Source organism: Pseudorasbora parva, chromosome 6, assembly GCF_024679245.1.
Source record: "Pseudorasbora parva isolate DD20220531a chromosome 6, ASM2467924v1, whole genome shotgun sequence".
Classification (NCBI taxonomy): domain Eukaryota; kingdom Metazoa; phylum Chordata; class Actinopteri; order Cypriniformes; family Gobionidae; genus Pseudorasbora; species Pseudorasbora parva.
This window is the reverse complement of record NC_090177.1, coordinates 36,333,275-36,358,865: the sequence shown is the minus strand read 5'-3', so window position 1 is coordinate 36,358,865 and position 25,591 is coordinate 36,333,275. Positions and strand designations below refer to the sequence as shown.

Genomic DNA, 25,591 nt, shown 5'->3' with positions numbered 1-25,591 from the left:
CATTAAATCAAATATTGAGACTATTATTTTATGTAGACATACAGATGAAATTAGATCAAGTTACAAATACTATAAATGTTACAAAGCAAACAAAATAATTGAACCACATCATTCATGTCATGTCAGTTTTTCAATGCAAAATACATTAAATTGGTTAAATCCCTCCTTTGTTCATTATTGAGTATATATATATATATATAATATATATATATATATATATATAATATCTATAAAATACAAGCAAAAACAAGAGCAAAACAATAGCCAGCAGATGAGAATAAATATGTACAAATCAACCAAACGCAATAACAAAAAGACAAACAATAAAACATATTTAGAAATTTAAGTCAGGTTTTTTTTTTTATTATTATTATTTCTTTTTTTACAAATAACTAGTTAGTGTGTGAGATATAAATACAAAGAAAGGTGTAAATCCAGTGCACTAGTAAATAAAGGCACTAGTTTGTAAGGCTCTTTGTCACATACACAGATGTCAATTACGTGTGATTTTAAACGTCCTACTACTTAAAGGGTAATCAAACAAACTGGGTGTTACACACTGGGTCTTTAATCATGTTGTATGTTAATGGAGGTTTTATTTTTCCATGATATTTTATTAATCTCTAAACCTCTACGCACATGAACCCCATTGTTTGTGAAGACTTAAAGGATTAGTTCACTCAAAAATGAAAATTAGCCCATAATTTACTCACCCTCTAGCCATCTAGGCGTATATGATATTCATCTTTCAGGCGAATACAGTCGGCTTTATATTAAAAATGTCCTGGCTAATCCAAGCTTTACAACAAACGTCTGTTTCTGTCCATAAAAGTGCATCCATCCATTATAAACATAATAAAGGCCTTCTGAAACTAATCAATGGGCTTGTGTAAGAAAAGTATCCATATTTAACACGTTATAAAGTAAAATAACTAGCTTCTGCCAGACCGCTGTCTGTATTTAATTTGTCTTTTCAGTCCACTAGAAGGTAGATATTTGACTTTTTACATTTTTAAATATGGATATTTTTCTTACACAAATGCATTACATCACCTCAGAAGGCCTTTATTAACTCCCAGCGCCAGGTGCATTACTTTTATAATGGATGGATGGATGCACGTTTTTGTGTTTCAAATTTTGGGCTCTCATTTTATGTCATTATAAAGCTTTGAAGAGCCGGGACATTTTTTAATATAACTGATTGCATTGATCTAAAAGAAGGATGTCATATACACCTAGGATGACTTGAAGGTGAGTAAATCATGGGATAAAGTTTATTTTTGGGTGAACCATCCCTTTAACGTTATACTTAACCTAATCCAAACATGAGGTTGTCCACATGAAATCACCTCAAAATGTGTTTTATTCCCTGTACGACTACTGGTTTGTTTTAATATGAAAAGCATTTAAATGAATGAGAAGCATGAGGTGACAGAAAAGCAGCTGAGATGCGTTCCCTTCGGTCCTGGTGGGTAAATTAGGCAGGGCTCATGGTTTGTCCTCCTCGATGGTGAATTTTTCCATTGGTTGTTTGCCCAGATTAAAGATATCCTGCAGCAGACCACGAGGAGTGAGGATGTGGGTCGAGCCTAAGGACGATTAAAAAAGGCATTATTTGAATCTGGCTGTGTTTCAAACCCATGAGACGAGTCACAAAGCCACTTTCTGGTTTATTAAAGAATGATGTAAGCTCAAGAACTCATATGGACACTTACCAATGAGGACCTCACAGGATTTATTCGCGTGGGTGACTTCATAAGCACAACGCATTTCTGAGTGACTGACTCCACCTAGAAAAAAGATGATGAGGCGCGAGCCGTTCCTGAGATCATCCGGAGAGCTGCCCTTGTGCTTCTGCCGCGCACTGACACAAAACACACACACACACACAGTCCAAGGGGAAAAAAAACATTTATTGCATGCAACAAATATATATTCTACATTCACTTCCATTCAAAAGTCTGAGGTCACAAAGAGTGTTTTTGTTTGAAAGAATTCTAAAAGTTTACGAAGGCTGCATTTATTTGATCAAAAGTACAGTAAAAATATAGCCTGGAAAAACCCAGACAAATTATGGCAAATTTAGATTTGCTCTGCAAGTAGTCTGGCAAAGAGCTCATTCAAACCCATTTCTAAACCGTCGAAATCGCGGCACCAATCAGAAACGTCGGGGCGGGCTTTACACGATGACGACAGCGCAGCGACGGTGAAGCAGGATCACTCGTTCGAATCAGCTATCGCGTCTGTTTTAAACGATTTAAACTTTTCATTTTCGTTAAAACCCGAGCAAAGCACAAACCTCGGCTGCCAGATGTGGATTACACCGGCTACTGTGATGAGGAGGATGGGGAGTGTGATCATGTGCTAACACACAGCAGCTCTAGATCTGCCCTTTCTGTGATTATTTCCTCACACTAGATCTGGTAATCATGTAAAAAATGTAAATAAATTGCGTTCTAATCGCCATACAAATGCCTTACAAAGGGGGAAAATGTGAACAGAGCTTCATGTTTTCTGCTCGATCATCAATCCGAGATGTTTCAGTTGGGCTGAGATGCTATTAGGTTTTCCAAATTTGGCAAAAATGTTGATGGAGTGGCGGTGGACACCAGCTATTATCATTTATTTTACAACAATGGCAAAAGTCATCAGAAGCCATTGCAACATCTTCCTCGAAATCACAAACAGAGAATTGCTGTCTCAGATATTTCTCCATCGCTCTGCATACGTCATAGGCCGTTGGTGACGCCCTATGAAGCTACTGAGAATAGTCTGCTTTTAATCAGGCTAGTAAAAATAGCAATATTGTGAAATATTTAATAGCCATTTTCTATGTGAATATAATGTAAAATGTAATTTATTCCTGTGATCAAAGCTGAACATTCAGCATCATCATTCAAGTCTTCAGTGTCGCATTATCCTTCAGAAATCATTCTGATATGATGATTTGATGCTCAAGAAACATAATTATTATCAATGTTGAAAACTGATTTTTTTCAGGATTATTCGATGTATAGAAAGTTCAAAACAACGCCCGATCTAGGGCGGGCCCTAGTGACTCACAGGGTGGGTCAGGCCCTCCAACGCTCACCCATGGCCCCAGGACTGTGTAACCCCCTCACTGCAGAGAAATATAATGTAGAGATTCAGTAACAAAGCTATTTTATTACTAAAAGTCACGGGGCAGCACTGATAAGTTTCTGTGCTCTTTCTATGTGTGAGTAGCCACGATATCGGCTGTGTGTGTGTATACGTGCGTGCTTAATTGAAAACTGTGCGTTAAATGGTGATTAAAATGACTTGGAACTACCGGTGCATTAAACAGATTTATTGCACACCTTCCAGCCAATCAGAATCCAGTATTCAGACAGACCATTCTATAAAATGTGTTCTTGCATTGATGTTACATTTGTAGATATTTTGCACTTTGACAATCAGTTTGATATTTGGTGTTCACGTCTTTGAATTGTAAAACAATACATTGTTTTAAACCCCAAATTGTTTTAGTTATTTCATTTGTAATATACAATGTCACCGTTAGAGTAGCTTCAATGGGGCTAGCTACTTTTTGATAGCAACTTTTAGTGTAGCTTACTACTTTTTCAGAACGGAAGCTTGACCGTATCTGAACTACTTGTCAAACTTGTTTCAGAGGAGCTTCCCCAACAGCACATTTTAATGCACCCTTGCTGAATAAAAGTATTCACTTCTTTCAAACAAAATAATCTTAACGACCCCAAACATTTGAACAGTAGTGTATGATCTCTGACATCATGCAGACCATATCATCAGCAGGAAATGAGAAGTGCTTTCATTTTAAGGGTCCATGTTATTTAAAATAAATAAATAACATGAAACTACGAAACAAAAAGGAACCTAAACGTAATGTGTAATACTGTATGAGTGAACACAGAATGAGCAGCCAACAACCCAAAGGGTCACCGTGGACCCCTGCCTTACCTCACCACTCTGAAAGCCCAGAGGAATGAAGAAAGAGACATTGACTACAACTTCAAAATTCAACAAATATAATGAAACTTTTTTTTAAAATCATGGATGAGCTAGCATGAAAATATGCCAAGATACTGAACCTAGATTATGCCTTTAAAATCCGAGCTCAGACTTATGACTGTGATTACGTCAGTAGCCAATGAGAGACAAGTCTTCAAGGAGACAGGAACTTTTGAAATGGCGACCGCAAAAAACAAGCATCTGTACAGGAATGGCTAGTTGAAATGTGGGAACAACACGACTGCCTTTATAATATCTCATCATAATGTCTGAAGAAAATTTATGTGACAGTATCTATTTTGTTTCCTGTGAGGTGCTAAATCTGGCATGATATTAAGAATATCTTGTGGCGTACGATGCGCCACGATTTTCAAATCCTGCAGTGTTTGAGGTTTGAGAGAAGAAATACTGTGAAGGTTCTCCTTTAGTGCGTGATGCAACCAGAGTTCACAATCAGTTAAAAAACTCCTGTAGTCTGAGCCCGGCATAAGGGTGTATCTTACAGGAAATGATACCGTTATTAATTCATTGTGGAAACTGTGAATCAAAATCTCTGGTCCTACCTTACAGCACGTGAGCCGTTCCATGCAGACGGGCACTCAGACAGGAACGGCCAGTCTTTAACATCCAGTTTGTTCTCCACTGCATCCTACCACACACACATACACACACAGTTGACAAAACCAAAAATATAACAAACACCATAATCTATAAGCTATTCTTACTAATGCTTAAAAATAAAATATGCTAGCATGTTTTGGGACATTGCTGGAATGAATAAGCTCATTTTAAACAGACCAGATCATGCAAACAATTTATCTATTGACCATATTTAAATGTGCTCCTAGTATGGGCATTAATGTTTACTTGGATTCAAAGCCTTAAAGGGACAGTTCACCAAAAAATGGAAATTAAGTCATCATTTACCCACCGTGGTGTTGTTATAAGGTATAGGGTACCAAATACTCTTGCTTTTTTCAGACCACAAAAAGAGTATTCTGCTCGTGCTCGCCCATACTAAAAGACATGCTAGCAACAAAACACAACGCAACCTTGATCCGATCAGAGCGCTCTAGCTGAAATGGATTTCCATTAAAGGGGTACTTCAGCGCTGGGAAGATGAATCTGTATTTAAACTGTGTCATTAATGTAGTAGAAATGTGAAATTATTTTTGAATTTGGTGCCTTCTAGACTGAGAAAAGACAGAAAATGTATTTTTGTCTCATGGGGATGAAAGACAACAATTCCCAGAATGCTTTGCTGCCCTATAAGGCCACTCCCAAAGACACCGCTACTAGATTACTGGATCACTTTCTCACCACCGCGTTCATCTTCATAAAGTCATCAGTTCAGTTAGAGAACAGACACTACAATTAAAAACTGAACGTGTCTGTTCAATATAATGTGATTTAGCAAACGCAGCAGGAGTAAGATTACACTCATTGTGAATGAGCTGAGGCAAGAGCTCTCGTAATTAGAGCTGAGGTAAACGCACCCGCGCTCGCGGCAGTAGTTCTCAGCACGTTTAGTTTGATGCGTTTTCAGTTAATTCCTTTGGAAGCTTAACTTTCATAGGAATTACTTTGCTCCGCCGGCCGCTCCGTTTCCATGAATGCCTGCAGCTGTGCTGTGAGTGCGATCTACCATCCCCCATGTCTGAGATGAAAACATGTGGAAATAGCTCCCTCTGCTGCCTGTAGTCTTTAGCCTCTGGCCAAAAACGTTACCAATGACGCAAACTGACGATATTTGCGTCACCGGCGTAATTTTTTTTTCCGGGAAGTACGATCATTTGAATATACTCCAGGGTTTCTCCTGATATAAAGCCATATGCTAATTGCTAAAGTAGCCCTTTAATGAGATTTCAAACCAGATATGAATGTAGCTCAAAATGGATTTGTAAAAATGTATGTGATTTTTTGCCATTTACACTTGCTAAATCTGATCGGATTTCAATCGGATATGCATAAAATGGGATTTGGACAAAGTGTGAACAAGGCTTACGATTAATAATATTCTCACAGTGGCAATTCACTGTTTCTTTTAACCAGTAAAAATCAACAAGACTTCCTTGAATAATGGTTATCATCAGTGTTAAAGTGCTATTAATAGCTGACAAGGAAATAAGATAGTGTATTTGTGATTTCTGGAAGCATGACATTTGATCTGTCAGTCAAAACCAGGGATATAATGTCAGTGGCCTTAACCCTGAACAAATGCAATGGTCTTATTTACATTATAAGTCATATCCTGATGTCTTATATGTCAGGGCTCAACAATAAGGATGGCCTGCTGGCCCAGGGGCGGTGTGAGAGCGTTTCGGGACACTTACAGGCCCTTTTGGACTACTGGTGCATGGACAGTGTTCACTGTTAGTTCATGTTTGCTCAAATCCATTAAATAATATACTATATTTATAAATCTATATATTATATAATACATAATATATATTAATCCAGGTGACTAATAGCCATTTGCTATTCCATATTTTCTGGACTTCAAGTCACGTTTAACATTTAAAATTAGGCACCTAAAGGTTTATAAATATACCTGTATATCCCATGTCTGTATGACAAGTAGGCATCACCTCACTGAGACCGAGAAAGCAAGCACATATTGTTCGTTTTCTTTATTTTACAGAAGTACAATGCTTTGCTGTTATTTTGAAGGTATGAAAATTAAAATGGACTCTTTAACGTTTTGAATGAAGTCTTACTCTTATCTAATTGGAGCATTTTAAGTTGTTTCCGCTTATATAAGGAATCCAAGTGATCGTGCCGGAACCTCACGCATGCAAATACAATATCAGTTCATAATAGTGTTTAGTGTTGGTTAACGTTTCATCTTATTTACTTGGGGCCCATTGCACAAAACTATGATAAGGGATTAAGGGATTAGTCATCCTGGGTCAATTTATCCACGAGTATATACAGTTATCTTTCGTTATCATTCTTGGTGTGAGTGTGCCTTCAGAGTGCGTTTGCACAACAGCGGTATACTACATTTTGCATACAGATGACAAGATCACCAAGATATCCGGGCTTAATCCCTCATCCTAATTTCGTGCAATAGGCCCCAGGATTTAATGTAATAAAATAAAAATAAAAAAATTTCTCTCTCTCAACAACGCAAGTTTGACCTTGTGCAACTTATTTTACGAAAAATATTATAAATAATATAATTGTGCTGCATTATTAAAAAGTGCATATACAATGGGGACGGTTTGCATCAATAAAACAAGTGTATTATGTTCATTACTCTACCCACATTAACTTTGGATTTAATCTGCTACAATTTTGATGAGATCATTGGAAAATTCTCTTTGTAAAGGCTCCCTGGCTCCAACATTTTTGAAAACCCCTGTATTAATATACACACAGTTATATGTGCTTTAGATCAGTGGCTCCCAAACCTTTTAGTGTCGTATCCAATTTATCATTTTTCTGTGTACCCCCTCTCTTCCACTTAGACTACAGTCAGACCTTTTCCATTAGGGACAATATTTGCGACCGTAATTAGATTTTTCCAGTGTATTTTTTACTTTAATGAAATGAATAATACTTAAATAAATGTTCAACAGATAAATATGCAACAATGGTTAAAAATTAAGTGATACTTTTAAATATTAAACTAAAACCGACAGTAGGTGTCAGGATGTCTGAATGAAGGAGCCAGTCTCACTTTTTTTTAGCCTAGTCCTACCAGTCTCATACATTTCATTTGTACAAAGAGTCTGGCCACTCCATTGACAAGCATAAACTTTGGTCATGATGCATGTCATCTCAAACCTTAGACTGTAGCACACAACATCAACGTCATTGTTCTCAGACACTCCCTCTGTTTGCTGATTAAACCAATTAAAATGTGATCAAAGAAAACCAGAGAATATACCGCAATCCCAGACAGAGAACTGAAGGAAAATGAAAATTGAGCGGAAGCATGTAGGAGGGCGGAGCCAGGCTACAAGGTTTTGGCTGCATAAATAGGTCATTGAATCTGAATTGTCACACACGCACCATTGGAGATGCAGGTCTCATCTCAGTATCAGCTAATCGACATCTTTCCCTGTTGACACCCTCTCCCCCAATTCCTACGCTATCTCATGCTGAGAACACTGAAAATACACCCAAAATATCTCTGTTACAAAGTCAATCCATACGATACAGTAGTATGTGCGTTTGATATCATTTGAAATGTTTCAGTTCGACTGGTACAAAGATCTCATTCCCACAGAAGTTAACCAAAAGATAATCAATGTTTTAAGAGTTTAGATATCTTGTCTTAGTATGGTGGGTGTGGCTTTCAGCCATTTGGCCTCTCGTCCATTCAAGTCTATAGGACTTAATTAATGCAAATTCCATTTGTGTATTAGGCATCCCCATTGTGTCCCATTGGGAATAATTTCAACAAAGGGTTAAACAGAATAATTAAATGTGTTTAAACTATTAAATATAATTGCCATTCTAACCTAAATTCCAAATAATGATTAAATGGAGTCAGATAATGAGGAATTGGAATAGAATCCCTTTGCCCCGCTGAAAAGACCGAACGCCTAGCGACCTTCACCCGCCGATCATTAGCATCCATTGGGACAATTTGGGTGACCTTACAATGTCATGTATTTTAACCTTTTACAGCATTTTGCCTTCAAACTCATGATAGACCCATTTAACATTAAATTTAGAAGCACATAATCTGTACCTGAGATTATCATTGTCACACTTTGTATGTTGTTGTTCCAGGTTAGGACAAAAACTCTGATTAACATGGAAAAGATGCCTTTTATCGCATGTTGCGTCTGATTAGGACACAGTGTTAGAGTCACTCACCTCCATTACATCTTTGATGACGGGTGTCCAGCGAGACACGTTGTAAGTCTCCTCTTCTGACCGGTCTTTCCGTGATGTTTTACGAGATGAGAACATGCTTGACTGTTATGAAGAGAGATGGAGGTGAAAAACTGAATATCAGCCAAAATAAACCTTGTAAATCTTGACTCACATGCCCCATCAGAAAAGTCCATTAAAGGTTCACCCAAAAATTAAATTTCTCTCATTAATTACCTAATGTCGTTCGACACCCGTAAGACCTCCGTTCATCTTCGGAACACAAACAAAGATATTTTTGTTGAAATCCGATGGCTCAGAAAGGCCTTCATTGACAACAATGTCATTTCTATTCTTCACACAAACTATTCTCGTTGCTTCATAAAATGATCGTAGAGCCACTGTAGTGAGATGGGCTCTGTAACGACGTCTTTAGTGCCTTTATGGGTCTTTAGTGCAATGGGTCTTTAGTGCAAGACTTGAAAGAGAAATCAATATTTGAGACATGTGCGAGCTCTCGGATGATGCACAGAGACCGATCTTCTCACAGTGCGAGCAAGTTCTCATTTGCGTCTTCTGGCTCTACATCCGGGTAATGACGGCGAAAATAACTGGCCATATTCGGACATACGGCAGCACTCGCATGCATTGAACAAAGTTTACAAAGAGAGACCATTTTTCCTGTTTTCTTTTATTATCGCTGTTGTTGTAGTGTATCACTGAGGACCCAGCACATGTATCCATCGATAAAAACATACATAAAGCATTATTTTCAAGCTACAACCCATATTATAGATGCGTCATCAGATGTGAGATGAACCACATACGTCCACACCGCAGTCCGCAGACATTCCAGCTAACAATTTTAAGTTATGAGAACGTTTCCCTAATGTTCCCATTAAGTTATAAAAACGTTTTCTGAATGTTATAGGAACGTTAAAATGTCCAGTTTGTGGAATGTTGTATTAACATTCTCATTAGGTTATAAGAACGTTAAATAATGTTCTTATAAGGGTGTGGAGTATGATCAAATAAAGTATTCCTGTTTTCTCCTTTAAAGTTCTTGCTATTGTTTATCAAAATTTTATTCTCTCTTAAAAAAAGGTAAAACCACTTTTATAATTGACTTTTATATTACATTTATATTTAATACATAATTAGGTTAGATGTTTCTTCTGATTGTAATACATATATATATACACGAAAATAGCATTTAAGTGTCATTAAGTTGTCACTGGACATACAAATTATGTATCTGAAGTTTGAGAAAAAACCTGTATGACTAATTTGTAATGAATAATACTTTTTTTAATGTAGTAACGTTTTTAAAACGTTCCACTAACAATATAAGAATAATGTTTTTTAGCAAACGTTTTTAGAACGTTACTCAATAGCAAATAACATTGGCAAACTTTCTAATAGCGTTACTGCAAGAACGATTTTTGATAACTTTGAGAGAACTTTGAGAGAACGTTAGCTGTTAGCTGGGATGTTGCTTTAGCACGTGCAGGTAGCGGTTTCTGTTTGCGTCATCACAACATTTCGGCCTTATTGTTTCGGTGATAAAAGTCTTTCGGTCGAAAACCGAAAATGCAGTTTTGGAATTTTCGGTGGTAAAGTAATTAATGAGAGAATTTAGATTTTTGGGTGAACTAACCCTTTAAATAGCAGTATATGCTGTGGTCTGGGAATTGGCTCTGAGTGTCATGAAATTTGAATGGCATTGATACTGAAACACTGGTATTATATGTCTGTGAATGTGTGTGTGTGTGTGTATATATATATATATATATATATATATATATATATATATATATATATATATATATATATATATATATATATCTCAACACACACACACACACACACACACACACACAGCACACTATCACTTCCAAGCTACATAACCACAATTGAAATCATTTCGAAACCAAATAAGCCATCAGTATGAGCGTACTGTGTAATGCCAGGTGGAAAAGCAGTGCCAGAGGAGAAAAATGCATCCGCGGACTTACTGTGGAGACGATGGGAACTCCCAGATGTTTCCAGTTCAGGATATACCCACTCTCATGCTCGATTTTCACATTCTGGATCAGTTTATTCAGGTTCTCCGATGTCGTACCTGACCATGACACACAAACACACACATATATTAAGCTGAACACATCCAGCAGGAAAACATCCTCACTGCAAAAAATGCTTTGCTTACTTAGTATTTTTGCCATGTTTTAAGTCCAAATATCAAAAAATTCCTACATTTAAGAAGGATTTACTAGACAAGCAAACGTTTTTGTCTTGTTTTGGGGGAAAATAACTCCAAATTAAGTGAACTTTGGCTTAAAATAAGAAAAGTAATTGCCAATGAGGTGAGCAAAATAATCTTGTTTTGTGTTTGCTTATTTTAAGCAAAAGCTCACTTAATTTTCAGTTATTTACCCCCAAAACCAGACAAAAGCGTTTGCTTGTCTAGTAAATGCTTCTTAATGTAAGAACTTTTAGATATTTGGACTTAAAACAAGGCAAAAACACCATTTTCGGCAGTGCTGAGCTGGGTAGTTCAGATGTTTCCCAATCTACATGACAGGAAAAGAGAAACATCCACCGTTGAGACTGAAAATGTAGAGAAGGATGGCCCGGATCTTGTCAGTGGTGTCATACTGGTTTAACAGCACAGGAAGTAATGTCCTCATGGGGTCCTTGACCTTCTGTCCTTCAGCATCTGCACCTACAGCCAGATCCTTCACACAAACCAGAGGCATGAACATACACAGTCTGACCAGAAGAGGGCGTCATTTTCCCCACAAGATCACCATGCTCTACCTGTTCCGCTTTGCAAAGTTTTTCCACATATTTCTGATAATGGCTCATCAAATCCTCGGCTAAATTTAAGTGGACAGTTTTCTGAAAGAGACGGGAAACATAAATCGGCAAGCGAGAATTGAGTGGGTTTTTACTGTGTATTAGGCAGCCTGTGGAATGGACAGGCAGAATGAATGTCACAGGAGCCGTGTGATAGCATGCTCTTTCAGGGCATGTGAGGCAGCTCAATTACCTGAGTCACCTGCTTACGGAAGGCTGGCATCTTCTTCATGAGCTGCGATAGCGCTCCGATTGTGATCTGCCAATGACAGGGAGCATCGATGACACACTCGTATGAGGGAATCTGTAACTGGAGACTACGGTTGTTGTTTGGAGCTGTAATTAACTGTAAAAACATACTGTACCTTCCCATCAGCTGGTTGCTTCTCATTTCTGCTGGCAGAGATGTCCTTCACCAGTTTGGGGATTCGCCTTTGAAAACACATAAGTACTGGTTACATTGCTAAAGGATATTTTTGATAATAATCTGCCACATTGCATGTGTCTTTGCGGAAGAAGCAATCCCATAACATACACACACTACCGTTTAAAAGTTTTGGGTCAGTACGATTTATTTCTTAAAGGAAATTAACACTTTTATTCATAATAATTACTTTTAAACTGTTACAAGATTTTTATATAAAATAAACATGGTTCTTGAACTTTCTACTGATCAAAAAGTATTAATCAGCATTCAGCACAATTGTTTTCAAAATCATCATTAGAATGATTTCTGTATCATGTGACACTAAAGACTAAAGTAATGACGCTGAAAATCCAGCCTTGATCACAGTAGTAAATTATATTTTAACATGTATCTTTTGTTACTGTATTTTTGATCAAATAAATGAGGACTTCTTTCAAATACATTATCAAATCTTAGTAGTGTATTTTATTAAACAGAGAAGCACTGACACACACAGTCAAGTTAAATAAAATCTGACCATTGAAACCAATGCTGGTTTATTTGAACTACTCACTCAGTGACCTCAGCAATGTGCATGTGACGTAATTTGACCCATAATTCATCCTCTTCATTAAGTAAAGCTTCTTTCTTAGTGCCATCCTTCGCTTTATACCTGATAGAAAACACACAGAAAAGCACTAATACACAGCAGAACCATAACAAGAGCTGGAATGTGTTTTAGAGTAAATAGAGACAGCTCTGATTTCACACTGCATCCTCAATAATGATTACAGCAATCACTTCAAGCTCATTTTAGTGTTAGATAGAAGTCAAGTAAATCAGCTGAGGTGACATACTCATAGGTGTTGTCCTTCATAGGTAGGAGGTCATAAGCCATGGCCTGGTAGGTGAGCTCGTGAAGAATGGGGCTGACAGGGTCCAGCGCACGATCGACGATCAGAAGCTGAGCTGGCGTTTTCCCCTGAATATGACAGAAACTTTCTGATGGTTTGTGCAAGCAGATTTGTCACTTACAAGATGACATCAGAACAAAAGCCAAGACTAGAAACAAGCCTCTGGGAGTAATGATCTTATTCACCAAACCCAATTACCTACAAAATTCTGAATGTGGCATTGAACAAACAGATTTTTTACTAAACATTTGTTTTATTACCATGTTCTGTACTTCAATTTACTTCTTGCTGTAAACATTTAGGGTTTACTTAGATTTTCATCTAAATCCAAACCGTCATTGTTTCTAAGATATTCTGGGTGTTTTTTGGAATTCTGATTTTTTTATAGGTTTATTTAACTTAAGAAATACTACAGAAATTGAATAATCAATGTAAAAATAAGACACTTCATTGGGCTTACTGTATGAATTAAATAGAAATGTATTCTTAAAGCTACAAAATTCATAGCAGGTTTATTAGGCTGCTGTCACTTTAAGGCTGATTGTACAGATCCAATACACATACTGTTTTCACTTCAGTCACGATAGTTCAGGACAGTTCACCCAAAAATTACCCCTTTAAGACCGGCTGCACCATTATACTCTTAAAGGGTTAGTTCACCCAAAAATGAAATTGATGTCATTAATGACTCACCCTAATGTCGTTCCTCACCCGTAAGACCTCCATTCATCTTCAGACACAGTTTAAGATATTTAATATTTTAGTCCCAGAGCATATGCAGTCTATGCACACTATACTGTCCATGTCCAGAAAGGGAATAAAAACATCATCACAGTAGTCCATATGAGACATCATCAATTAGAATCTCTTGAAGCATCAAAAATACATTTTGGTCCAAAAATAACAAAAACTATGATTTTATTCAGCATTGTCTTCTCTTCCGCGCTCCTCCAAAAAGATTCAAACGGTGTGAATCGATCAATGATTCAAACGGTGTGAATCGATCAATGATTCGGGTCACCAATGTCACGTGATTTCAGTAGTTTGGCGGTTTGACGCGATCTGAACTGCTGAAATCACGCGATATTCGCGACCCGAAGCATTGATCGATTCACACCGTTTGAATCTTTTTGGAGGAACGCGGAAGAGAAGACAATGCTGAATAAAATCATAGTTTTTGTTATTTTTGGACCAAAATGTATTTTCGATGCTTCAAGAGATTCTAATCAACTAACTGATGTCTCATATGGACTACTGTGATGATGTTTTTATTCCCTTTCTGGACATGGACAGTAAAGTGGGCATTGACTGCACATGCTCTGGGACTAAAATATTAAATATCTTAAACTGTGTTCCGATGATGAACGGAGATCTTACGGGTGAGGAACGACATTAGGGTGAGTCATTAATGACATCAATTTCATTTTTGGGTGAACTAACCCTTCAAGTTGTTCTTTTTCATTTGTTTACATTCACCATAAATTACTCAGTTAACTTGCCAATTCATGTTCAAGCCCAATTAGGCGGCAAAAAGCACTAGGTTAAGTTCTCAGATGCTCTATGAGCAGCAGCTTCATGTCGAGCGTCTCTGTAGCCCCTTTCACACTGCGATTCCGGCAAATACACGGATAATGCGACCCGGCATTTGTTCCCGGGTTGCTAGATTTGGTCCATTCACACTGCCAGCGAAATACCGTAATATGTGCACTTTTCACACACAACCCGTAACGGTCCTGGATCGAGTTGACACGTGACATCCTGATGTGACGTATAATGGCGAGCGATCTCAGCTTCAGCGCGCATAGTAAGGAGCTCCGTGGTCTCGACTTGTGTCCAGTTTGCGCTCATTTCTGCTTGTTTAATTTTAGTTTCTTTTGTATACGAACACTCGCTGCGTTTAAAACACCGACTAGCTCTTCTGGCACTGCAGGGTTGTATTATTGAAAAAACAAGCTCTAGGAGTCGCAAGATAACTACGTACACGTTGCGGCATTAGTTTCGGCTTTTGTTCACACAGCGCTCGTCCCGGGTCGAATACCGCAATATTACTAGGTCCCCGACCCGGGTCGAATTCGGTAATCAATCCCGGGACGTGGTTGCTTTCACACAGAAGGCGACCCGGCAATGTTCCGGGAATATTGCGGGTCCGACGTGCAGTGTGAAAGGGGCTTAAGACAGTGCTGATAAACAGAGCGTGTGAGAACTGAGCCTAGTGCTTTTTGCCACCTAATTGGGCTTGAACAATTAAAGGTGCCCAAGAATGAAAAATTGAATTAACCTTGCCATAGTGAAATAATAAGAGTTCAGTACATGGACATCACATACTGTGAGTCTCAAACACCACTGCCTCCTCCTTCATATGCAAAATCTTGCTTGTGAAAAACACCACAGGAAAAACAGAGATTCTCAACATAAGGCCAACCGTGACGCAAGCCTTGGGGATCATTTATATGGACGCCTCCAACATTTGCATCTGTCCAAACATGTGCATTGTCAGGCAGAACTGACGAGCCGAATCTACTGATGGTAAACAAGACACTCGAGGATAGCAAAAACGGCAGCTCTCATGACACACGTCATGTTTAGGATGTTCAGGGGACAGTTGTCACATGTCAACAGTCATGGTTGAGGTTTATTATAATCAGATACCACAACAAATCGTTCGTTTGATCAGCCCATTTCAAGCCAGCTTCGCTCAGCGTCTTAAACTAAAGAAAGGGGACACTGTATTCCTGCAAGCAGTAAGTAGCGATTTTATCCACTTATTGACTAGATGTTTAAACAATTTCTGATTAAATTGAAAGTTTCTTAGAGAGACCGCATTGTCTAGATGATGCAAGATGCTAGTGCAGTAACAATAGGAAACACCAAGTACCATACAAAACTAAATAGTGTGTCTAATGACAAAGGGTAATATTATTTTGTATTACAAAATAAAACCGTAGATACATTGCTTACGGATCGTTCACTTGATCCTTCTAGCAAACGTCACCTTTCCACCATATAAGTTAAAACGACAGTCATTTGACAAGGCTATTCATTTTGTAAAAATATAAGTTATATATTTATATTTTTGAAAACTGAAGTGGCCCTATGATGTTTTTGCACGCTTGTATTAAGAGTACATCACAGTTAGTGCGAACATTGTGACTAACGTTGTATAAAAATGTGAGCTGCTGAAATAAGCCAATCAGAGCAGAGCTCAACATTAATATTCATGACTCTTCCAAATGAGGCAAAAACAGAGCATTACATCCTAGGGACAATGTATAGGGTTGTAAATGGACCTGTAAAACTGTATCTGGACAAGTTTTGCCCTTAAATAAGCCAAATACTCTGTATGTAGATATCAGAACAATTTAACATTTTGTTTCAAATCATCTCTAGGGCACCTTTAAACACATATACCTATGTGTCAAAGTGACCATGACTTTGCAAGTAAAACGAGCCATTCAAAGAGTGCGCATATACTGAAACGAGTTCTCTTTCGCTACTAAATGTGCGTCAACGGTTTCAAAATCAACCGATTTAAAACCACAACGCTTAAAAATGTATGCAAATGATACGCTTTAAAGGGTTACTTCAGCGATTAGCATATGGCTTTGTATCAGTAGAAACCCTGGAGTATATTCAAATGATTGTGCTTTCCCTCCCTCATATCCCCCTGAGACACAAGATTTATGCATTTTATTTCTGGAAAAATTCCTCCAATGATGCAAATTGACGATATTTGCATCATAGGAGGAATGTTTGCCCAAAGGCTAAAGACAACAGCCAGCAGAGGGAGCCATTTCCTCATGTTTTGAATCTGCGCATGTGGGATGGGAGATTACACTCAGCTTGCAGGGAGATCAGCTCGCAGCTACAGGCACTCATTTAAACGGAGCTATGGGGAGCAAAGTCTTTTAACTTCTCAAATTAATTTATATGAAAGTTAAGCTTGCAAAGGCATGAACTGAAACGTGCCAGACTGAACTCGCGTTGTATGCCGCGAGTTTAGTCGCGATTACCTCAGCTCTCATCACTCGTGCAGTTAGTGTTCAGTGCTGGGATACTCGCGCGGTGTCTCACTCATTATATTGAACAGACACGTTCAGTTTTTAATTGTAGTGTCTTCTCCAACTCAGTCACAGAAATCAAGTTGGTGGCTTTGGGAATGGCCTCACAGGGCAGCGAGGCATTCTGGGAATTGTTGTCTTTCATCCCCATGGGACAAAAATACATTTTCTGTCTTTTCTCAGTCTAGAAGACACCAAATTCAAAAATAATTTCACATTTCTACTACACTGATGACCCAGTTTAAATACAGATTCATCTTCCCAGCGCTGAAGTACCCCTTTAATGACTGCGCAGCACAGCAACGCGACGAGTGTAACCGTGATAGAAACGATATTCCAAAATCTCTACAGGTTTATTTGTTGTTTATTTGAATAGGGACAGATACAAAGTCGACAAAGATTATTACATAAAGAATAATCCGTTGCGTGTATCACAGTGTTTTTAGCCAGGGCTAATTCGCAACACCTGTCCCTAGAAAGGCTTTTAACAGATTAAGACAATGAAGAAATTGGTTGACAAACTTCTACCGGTATATCGCCCACCCCCCCATACCACTATATAAACAATAGAGCAAAATCTCTAACAACAGAAACTTTAGATCATAGCCACTAAGCCCTAATTATAAACGCTTTTACTGTTTATTTTGATCAACTTAACACATCCTTGCTAAGTGAATGTTTTAATATACATAATTAAATATACATGTGAATATATATATATATATATATATATAAATAAACATATTACCCTACTACAAGAGTATATCAAGAACTACGTATATCTGAGTATACAGCCATTTACCCAACAGCACTAATCAGATAAGCTGATGTGTGTGGTTGTTGTAAACACACTACAACTCTCACCTTTATTTTCGAGCTGTCATCCATCTCGTAATGTCGCGCCAGTTTTTTATCCACAAGTTCGGCCAACTGCTTTCCATACGTGAGAGTTGAATCTCTGCACAGGACAGAATTCAATGATTCAATGTCCATTCAAGCATCAGGTGTAATTCGAGCACGTGAAGTGAATAAGTGTGTCTATACTTCTTGTATCTGACTCCAGGGTACTCATCCAGCGTGGCGCAGACTGTTACGATCTGATCTGCGATCATCTCCAGCGTCTGATCTCTGTCCTGACTGTTGGGATTGTAGATGCTCTTGAAGGCCTCTGGGTTATCACAGGTGAACACCTGCACAGGTCACCCGTAAAACACAGTCATAAACAAAAGAACATATAAAACCAGACCAGGCTACATGAATTTCCAGAATACAGGTAAACTAACCTGTGCTTCCTGTGGCAGAAAGGAAATGTTGATCTCTTTACACACTTTAATGTGTTTGGCACAGTTCTTCTTCATCTTGTCAAAGAGCTCATCAGGGCAGTCTGGGGTCATTTTGATATAATAATAATAAAAAATGTCACTTTTGCTGAAAATAACACAATCTAGCTGATTTTTGATTTTCTGAGTTTAAGCGATACACTTACAGTCAATGAAGAAGACATAAGCAGCTTGGTATTTGGGTTTCGGTTTGAAGTCATTAATAAATGCATCAACACACTGCAAAAATAAAACACCCGGGTCATAAACAGATCATCACAGTAAAGTGATATTAGGCTTATTATATGTACACTATATGGACAAAAGTATTGGGATAATTATTAAATTCAGGCATTTCAATCAGACCCATTACCATGGTTGAATTCAGGTGTAGCCACGCTGTCTGCATTTACAAACATCTGTGAAGAAAAATGGGTAGTTTCGAAGAGCTCAGTGAATTCAGGCATGGTGCTGTGATAGGATGCCACCTTTGAACTAAATTCAGTTCGTGAAATTATATCCCTGCTATTGTACGGTCAACTGTAAGCGCAATTACTGTAAAGTAAACATAGGAACAGCAGCAACACGGACACGAAATTGAAAACGACAAAGTCACAGAGTGAAGTGCTGAGGCACATGCATAAAAGTCACCAAAGCTTTGCTGTTTCCACAGCTGAAGAGTTCAAAACTTTCACTGGCATTAACATCAGCACAAAAACTGTGCAGCGGGAGCTTCATGGAATGGGTTTCCATGGCCGAGCAAACGCAGGCAAGCCTCACATTGCCAAATACAATGCAAAGCGTGGGATGCAGTGGCGTAAAGCACACCGCCACTAGACTCTAGAACAGTGGAGACGTGTTCTCATGAGTGACCAATCACGCTTCGCTGTCTGTCAATCGAATGGACGATTCTGGGTTTGCCAGTTGCCAGGAGAACGGTACTTGCCTGAATGCATTGTGCCAAGTGTAAAGTTTGGTGGATAGGGGATTATGGTGTGGGATGGACCTGAATCCAACACCTTTGGGATTAACCGGAATTGAGACTGCGAGCCAGGCCTTCTTGTCCAACATCGGCACCTGACCTCACAAAAGCTTAAAGCTGCAAAGGTGAACTAACTCTATACTAATGTCTATTGGTATTTTTCCACTGCATAATACGGCCCGGCTCGGTTTGCTTTTGCACTGCAGCTTAGTACCGTTTCAAAGCAGGTGGAATTATAGACTGACCGTTATTGTTGTGTCACCTTGACATCATCATAAATGCAAAACAAACGCACTACACAGGAGCAATGGAGCATATAGATGGAATAATTCTCAGCATGTGGATGTTTTTCATTGTATGGCGAATACGTTTGTTTCTAGTGGGTTTAGAGTCTTCATTGATGCTGGTAGTGATGATTCATTACTGTCCCCATTGGTGTAATGATCAGGTGTCCCAATACTTTTGTCCATGTGGTATATGTCTCCTGAACTCTGACCTTGGCAGTGGGGGTCATGAAGTAGACGGCCCTCATCTCTGGAACCGGTTCTCTGTTTTTGAACAGGTCCTCCACAACTGTGAACAAATGAAAGGTACCACATTAACACAATAATTCCCCATCTAGTTCATTCTGTTTCTTGATATAGAGGAAACAAGAAAGCTTCCCTTTTGGAAAACACAGGAAGGGAGAGCGTCCGACTCACACTACACAATAAGGTTCAAACACGGGATCCACAGACAGTTGGATTTCCGTCTAACACACAGGATGTTCAACTGAACCTGGAGCAAAACCTTCTCCTTCACTTACTTGTGATGCCCTCTGACATTAGATCGGACATTTTGCAGCAGGAGGAGAGGAGGCGGGTGGTAAACTGGTCCAGGATGAGGATCTGTAAGAGAAAGATTTGACATCAATCACAATTATGCGACAGAAATCATTAAAAGGATACATTAGCCAAGAATAATAACTAGCCTGCGTCATCATTTACTCACCCTCATGTTGATCCAAACCTGTATAACTTTATTTTACAAAAGATAATATTTTGATGAATGTTGGTGAGCAATCAGGTGTCAGTTCCCACTGACTTCCATTATATTTTTGTATTATTATATTTGTAGTCAATGAGGTCCATCAACTGTTTGCCCGCCAACATTCTTCAAAATATCTTCTTTTGTGTTCTGCATGAGAAAGAAATGTATACAGGTTTGATTGCTCTGATAATGTGGTTTATTTGAATAACCGCGAGTGCTGACATCTGAACCCTGGAGAGCGACAAACAAGAGAACTGAGACTACTGAAAATATGGCTCTCTGTCCGGACGAAAGACATGTAAACGAAACAAAAACAGGAAGATGAGACCCTAAAAAGGAGGGTTTTTTTTCAGGTCATACTCAGGAGTTTGCCCATCACAGCTTCCTCATCTCGTACCGCGTCTCCTCGCAGCAGATCATGGTTTGGGCGTGATGGAGGGATTCCTGATGGTGTTTGACTCCTTTACACACTTTATAAGCTCTTCATGAGTTCTCAGCTGGTCAAGATACCATCAAATTTAGCTACACACGTAAAGCGAGCGCAATATTTCTAAATGTTGTACACAGAAGTCTGTGATATTAAGGTAACCAAATAGCAGTTCTTGTTTCTGTGGCGAGACTGTAGTTCGACAATGGTGTTTTGTTTTATCCCGAGATGGAACCACAAGTCGTCGAATGAAAGCGGCACTGTTCTACGTGTCCAGATTTATAGTGGTTCTCTCCTCGATCTATGATCTATGATCTATCGTCTAAGAAAAAGAACTGATACGGCCATAGTTTACGTCGTAAGTGCTTCAGAGATGGTAAAAGCACATTTTTTTCTAGCGAATTAGCAAATGGTATGCAAACATAAAATCAAACATAATACAGTGAAAGATAATCTTTAACGTCTATTTGGGGCATAATAGCCTAATCTAAATCACAAAGAAAATAATATTAAGGTTTATATAAACTAACAAAATAATAAACAAGATAAAATCTCAGACAGGCACGCATAAACAAAATTCGTTTCTAACATTTTTGGAAACAACGAATGGGCAATATTTTCCATAAAAAAAGTGGATAAGTGTTCATACACAGCGCAGATCGTAATGAGCGAGCGTGTTTTTTAAATAAAGTTTGAGGAAGCTTGATGGTGATGTTGATCCGCGACCATGGTGTGCTGTAGTCCGTTTATAGCCTACCATTAGCATTTTTTATCTGACGGCTTTATTTAGGCTTCAAACTGTATACAGAACGTGTAAGGGTCATAACTCTTTGTTGAACACAGATCTTATTTTTTTGGTTTTCCAAAAGTCTATGGGGAAAATGCATAGGCTTTTGATCGAGGGAACCCATGTGCCGCTAACTTCCGGGTTGTCCTACAAAGTGACGTCATAACTTTGGCACTCTAAAGGCCATGTCATAAAAGCCGACCAATCAGATTGTGTATTCTTATGCCCTTTAGGTTCGGTGATAAAAATGCCAATCAGGCCAGGACTAAAACTATTTTTATTTTTTTAACAAACCAAGTGAAACGAACTACAAGTGTGAACACAAGTGCAAAATTCAGGTTCCAATTCTACTTTCAAATCCAGGTCAAATCAAGTATAATATAAAAATAAAAATAACATTATATTAATTATAGTAAGGCGGCAACACTTTATTCAACAGTATACTCCTTACAAGTTACATACAAATGGAAGAAGCGACAGATCTTCTCTTGAAGGGGTAGGGTAAGGTTTAAGCGGACTAATTTATTGGAGAGGTTTGTCATTTCACTGGAAAAACCAGGTAAGAGATTGATTCAAAATGTAAAAAAAAGGTTTTAAAAAAAAAACTGACATGGATGATTTATTCACAATAAATGTATATAACATGCATTTACAAAAAAGATTATCAGACAGACAGAAACCACTGGAATAAATTTGAATACATTCAAACTGACCTTCCATGTTTCTGACTTTCTGCAGTCGGCAATGATGTTGTCCTTTATTTCTGTCAAATCAGACAAATCAATCTATTAGTTACAGCAATACATCGGTTTGGCTGATGCACCATGGAACTGAAAATCAAGAAAAAGAAGAAGCTTTATATCCTGTTTTGAGTTTGTTCTGCTTAAGGGCAAATAAGTTTATATATACAACTATGTATGAATATGTTAAATGAAAGTCTTTGTTTGTTTTTTTTTACCAACTTCTGAACTGGGCTTCTCTGAAAACTCACAACTCTACTTCCTCTCTTTAGATTTCTTATTATTATTTTTGAAATTTTTTCTAACTTGAAGTAGTGAAAAATGTGTCTGCAAAGGCCATCATGCTGGATGAGCGTTGCATTGCTGCATTGAGAGAAATCTCAATGGTAAAATTAATTGAGTAATATGTTAATTTACATGTAGACCTTGATCTGTTAATGTTTTTCCCCCATATTCTGATCAAATGGCTGTCCTTTCATAGAATAATGTTAAAGAGATAGTTCACCCAAAAATGAAAATTAGCCCATAATTTACTCATCCTTGAGCTATCCTAGGTGTATGAGACATTTTTCTTTCAAACAAATACAATTTGAGTTATAATTTCCTAGCTCTTTCAAGTTAAATAAAGGCAGTAAATGGCCCATCACCATGCAAGCCCATCATAAATGGGCTGCACGTGGCTTCAGGGGTTAATAAAGGCCTTCTGAAGTAGTTTGATAATATCATATTTAAAACTTTACCGTAATTTCAAACTTCCACTAAGTGTTATCCCCACATTCGTGAGCGACTGCCATTCCAGCGTATGATGGAGGACGCAGGCGTAGCACAAGTTCTATTGACAAATGAGGATGGAGCAAAACTAAAAACTTGGTTCTCATGAAAATTAGCATCCGCCGTTACTCCCTCATGAACACAGAAGTTAGAGATTACAGTTTGTTAAGTTTTAAACATAGATATTTTTACTACACAAATGCATGGCTTTGCTTCTGAATGACTATTAACCCCTAGAGCCATGTGGAGCAGTTTTATGATGGATGGATGAACTTGTATGGACTTCAAAACAGAAACAGTCATTCATTGCCATTAAAGCTTGGGGAAATTTTAAGTTCTTTACAGATCGTGTTGCATTGTAAATTGAGGATTAAAATTACAGAGACAATTACTTGACTCATTTTTCCTTCTATTCAACAGCAAGTAAAATTGTTTTGCATGCATGTACAGCGAAACTAGGATAATTTAAGTATTTATTCATCAATAATTACTTAATACTATTTATCAGTACTACAACTACACAGTTTAGAACATCATCTATATACAATATCGATCATGCATCAAGACTAGCGCATACGCATTATTAACCCAGAGATCGGTAGGCTATGACGTCGCTATAACGATCCACAATCCAGTACATATTGGATCTGAACCAGCTACGTCATCGTGCTACAGGCTGCAGCGAGGCGGCATTAGTTACATTATGACATCATCAAACACTCCGCGTCATCCAAAGTCATGACAACATACAGATACCCCAACTATGAACCTGTTCTCCGTTCAAAACAGAAACAACTCCTGCCACTGAATTGTCAAAGTGAGCACTCAACAGTGCAGCTGAACTGGAGAGGCTAACATTAGCAGAACGGCTAACGGAAACGGTGACTCAATGACACACGCGAGACATGTACAAACAAAATAAGTTACGTATCACATAAGTTACATATCACATGTCGTTTTCTTATTCAACACACTACAACAAGCACCTAAACAACTTCATAACGCGACTGTTACTCCCCTGAGCAAACTAAATGTGTCTCGTCAAACTTCTGACAGCTCCTCCTCTGGGCTGCACTCGTATAAAGGGTGAGGCGTTGGACCGTGTATGCAAGAAGCTTGCAGAAAATCAACTGTTGCTCTTGGCGAACTTACTTTGCCAAACTATCTTTTTCAAGCCGTGTTCTGCTCCAGTTGCCATCTTGAGTTGGGTCGAGGCAAATGCGCGCTTCCGTCATCCGGGAGGAGTGAATGCGCACGCCCGTGCGCTTGGATATGCGCAGATTTACAAGCGAGTTATGTCAACTTCTGTGGGCAACTTATTAAAAGTCACCATTAATGCCCGGCACCGGGTCACACAGTTCGTTAAACGGGTCATTCTTTAACTGGAGTGTAAAGTCGACAGGCGCAGAATTTTGTTATTATGGCAAAACTTTGAAATGTCTCATTTGTTGACATCTGATGCATGACGATGATTCATGATGCATGAGCTAATGAGCATTGCTTTTTGTTAGTAACTATAATTGTTCATTATTTGTCGATGTTGTTAACAGTGCATTAACAAATAGGCTAGCCAACAGTATTAGTAAATGTTACAAGAAATTAATTAAGATTAATAAATGCGTCAGAATGATTGTGTTAGTAATAAATATTAACAAATTAAACCTTATTCTAAAGTGTTCCCATTATTTTAAATAATACATGTATTGTTATGTAGGCTATAAAATGTGTTTAATATACCATATTTAGTCAAATGTAAACATAATTTTTAATTCATTTTAATTAAATAGAATAATGTGTTAGTGGTTTTAAGAACTGGTGCACTATGTCAGTGGTGTGACCACAATATTTTGCTAAACAGGGAGATTTGGAAATATTAAATAAGACTATATATATATATATATATATATATATATATATATATATATATATATATATATATATATATATATATATATATATATATATATATATATATTATATATATATATATATATAGACTTATTTAATATTTCCAAATCTCCCTGTTTAGCAAAATATATGTATATATATATATATATATATATATATATATATATATATATATATATATATATATATATATATATATATTATATATATATATATATATATATATATATATATAATAATAATAATAATAATAATAAATTTTATTTATAATGCACTTTATATTAAACAAAATCTCAAAGTGCTAAAATATATATAATATAATATATATATATATATATACACACACACACATCGATAAAAATGTTACCAAACCTTTACATAGGAAAAAGTAGTCCAGAATAGAATTCACAGAACTCACCTTTTTTATTAAAGGGGCGACATACATTGTTGTGACGCCACAGTCAGTAAACTTTTCCTGGTCCTGTTCTTCGCGATTCCATCTTTCAAACTTTAGTTAGTGTGTAATGTTGCTGTTAGAGCAGTAATAATACCT

At 37.7% G+C, this 25,591-nt stretch overlaps 1 protein-coding gene across 1 annotated transcript; it reads right to left on the bottom strand.

The window, feature by feature from the left end:
• Positions 1-345: 345 nt before the first annotated feature.
• On the bottom strand, positions 346-24,472 carry stxbp3 (syntaxin binding protein 3). The gene is made up of 19 exons (XM_067446809.1): positions 24,283-24,472; positions 22,333-22,382; positions 20,182-20,263; positions 19,873-19,949; positions 18,562-18,634; positions 18,359-18,459; positions 18,120-18,265; positions 17,940-18,033; positions 12,961-13,085; positions 12,678-12,776; positions 12,063-12,129; positions 11,891-11,956; positions 11,659-11,739; positions 11,441-11,576; positions 10,854-10,960; positions 8,842-8,943; positions 4,575-4,660; positions 1,716-1,864; positions 346-1,589 (listed from the first exon to the last, which is right to left on the bottom strand). The coding sequence occupies exons 1-19, from the start codon at positions 24,326-24,328 to the stop codon at positions 1,489-1,491; spliced, it is 1,788 nt and encodes a 595-aa protein (XP_067302910.1). The 5' UTR covers positions 24,329-24,472; the 3' UTR covers positions 346-1,488.
• Between the last annotated feature and the right edge of the window lie 1,119 nt (positions 24,473-25,591).

Bases quoted from the DNA above. Each gene is read 5' to 3' on its own strand.
- stxbp3 (XM_067446809.1), bottom strand. From the start codon at position 24,328: ATGGCAACTGGAGCAGAACACGGCTTGAAAAAGATAGTTTGGCAAA. The intron at 11,740-11,890 runs GTAATTGAGCTG...CGTCTCTTTCAG, and splicing joins TCCGTAAGCAGGTGACTCAG to AAAACTGTCCACTTAAATTT. The intron at 1,590-1,715 runs GTAAGTGTCCAT...AATCGTCCTTAG, and splicing joins ATCCTGTGAGGTCCTCATTG to GCTCGACCCACATCCTCACT.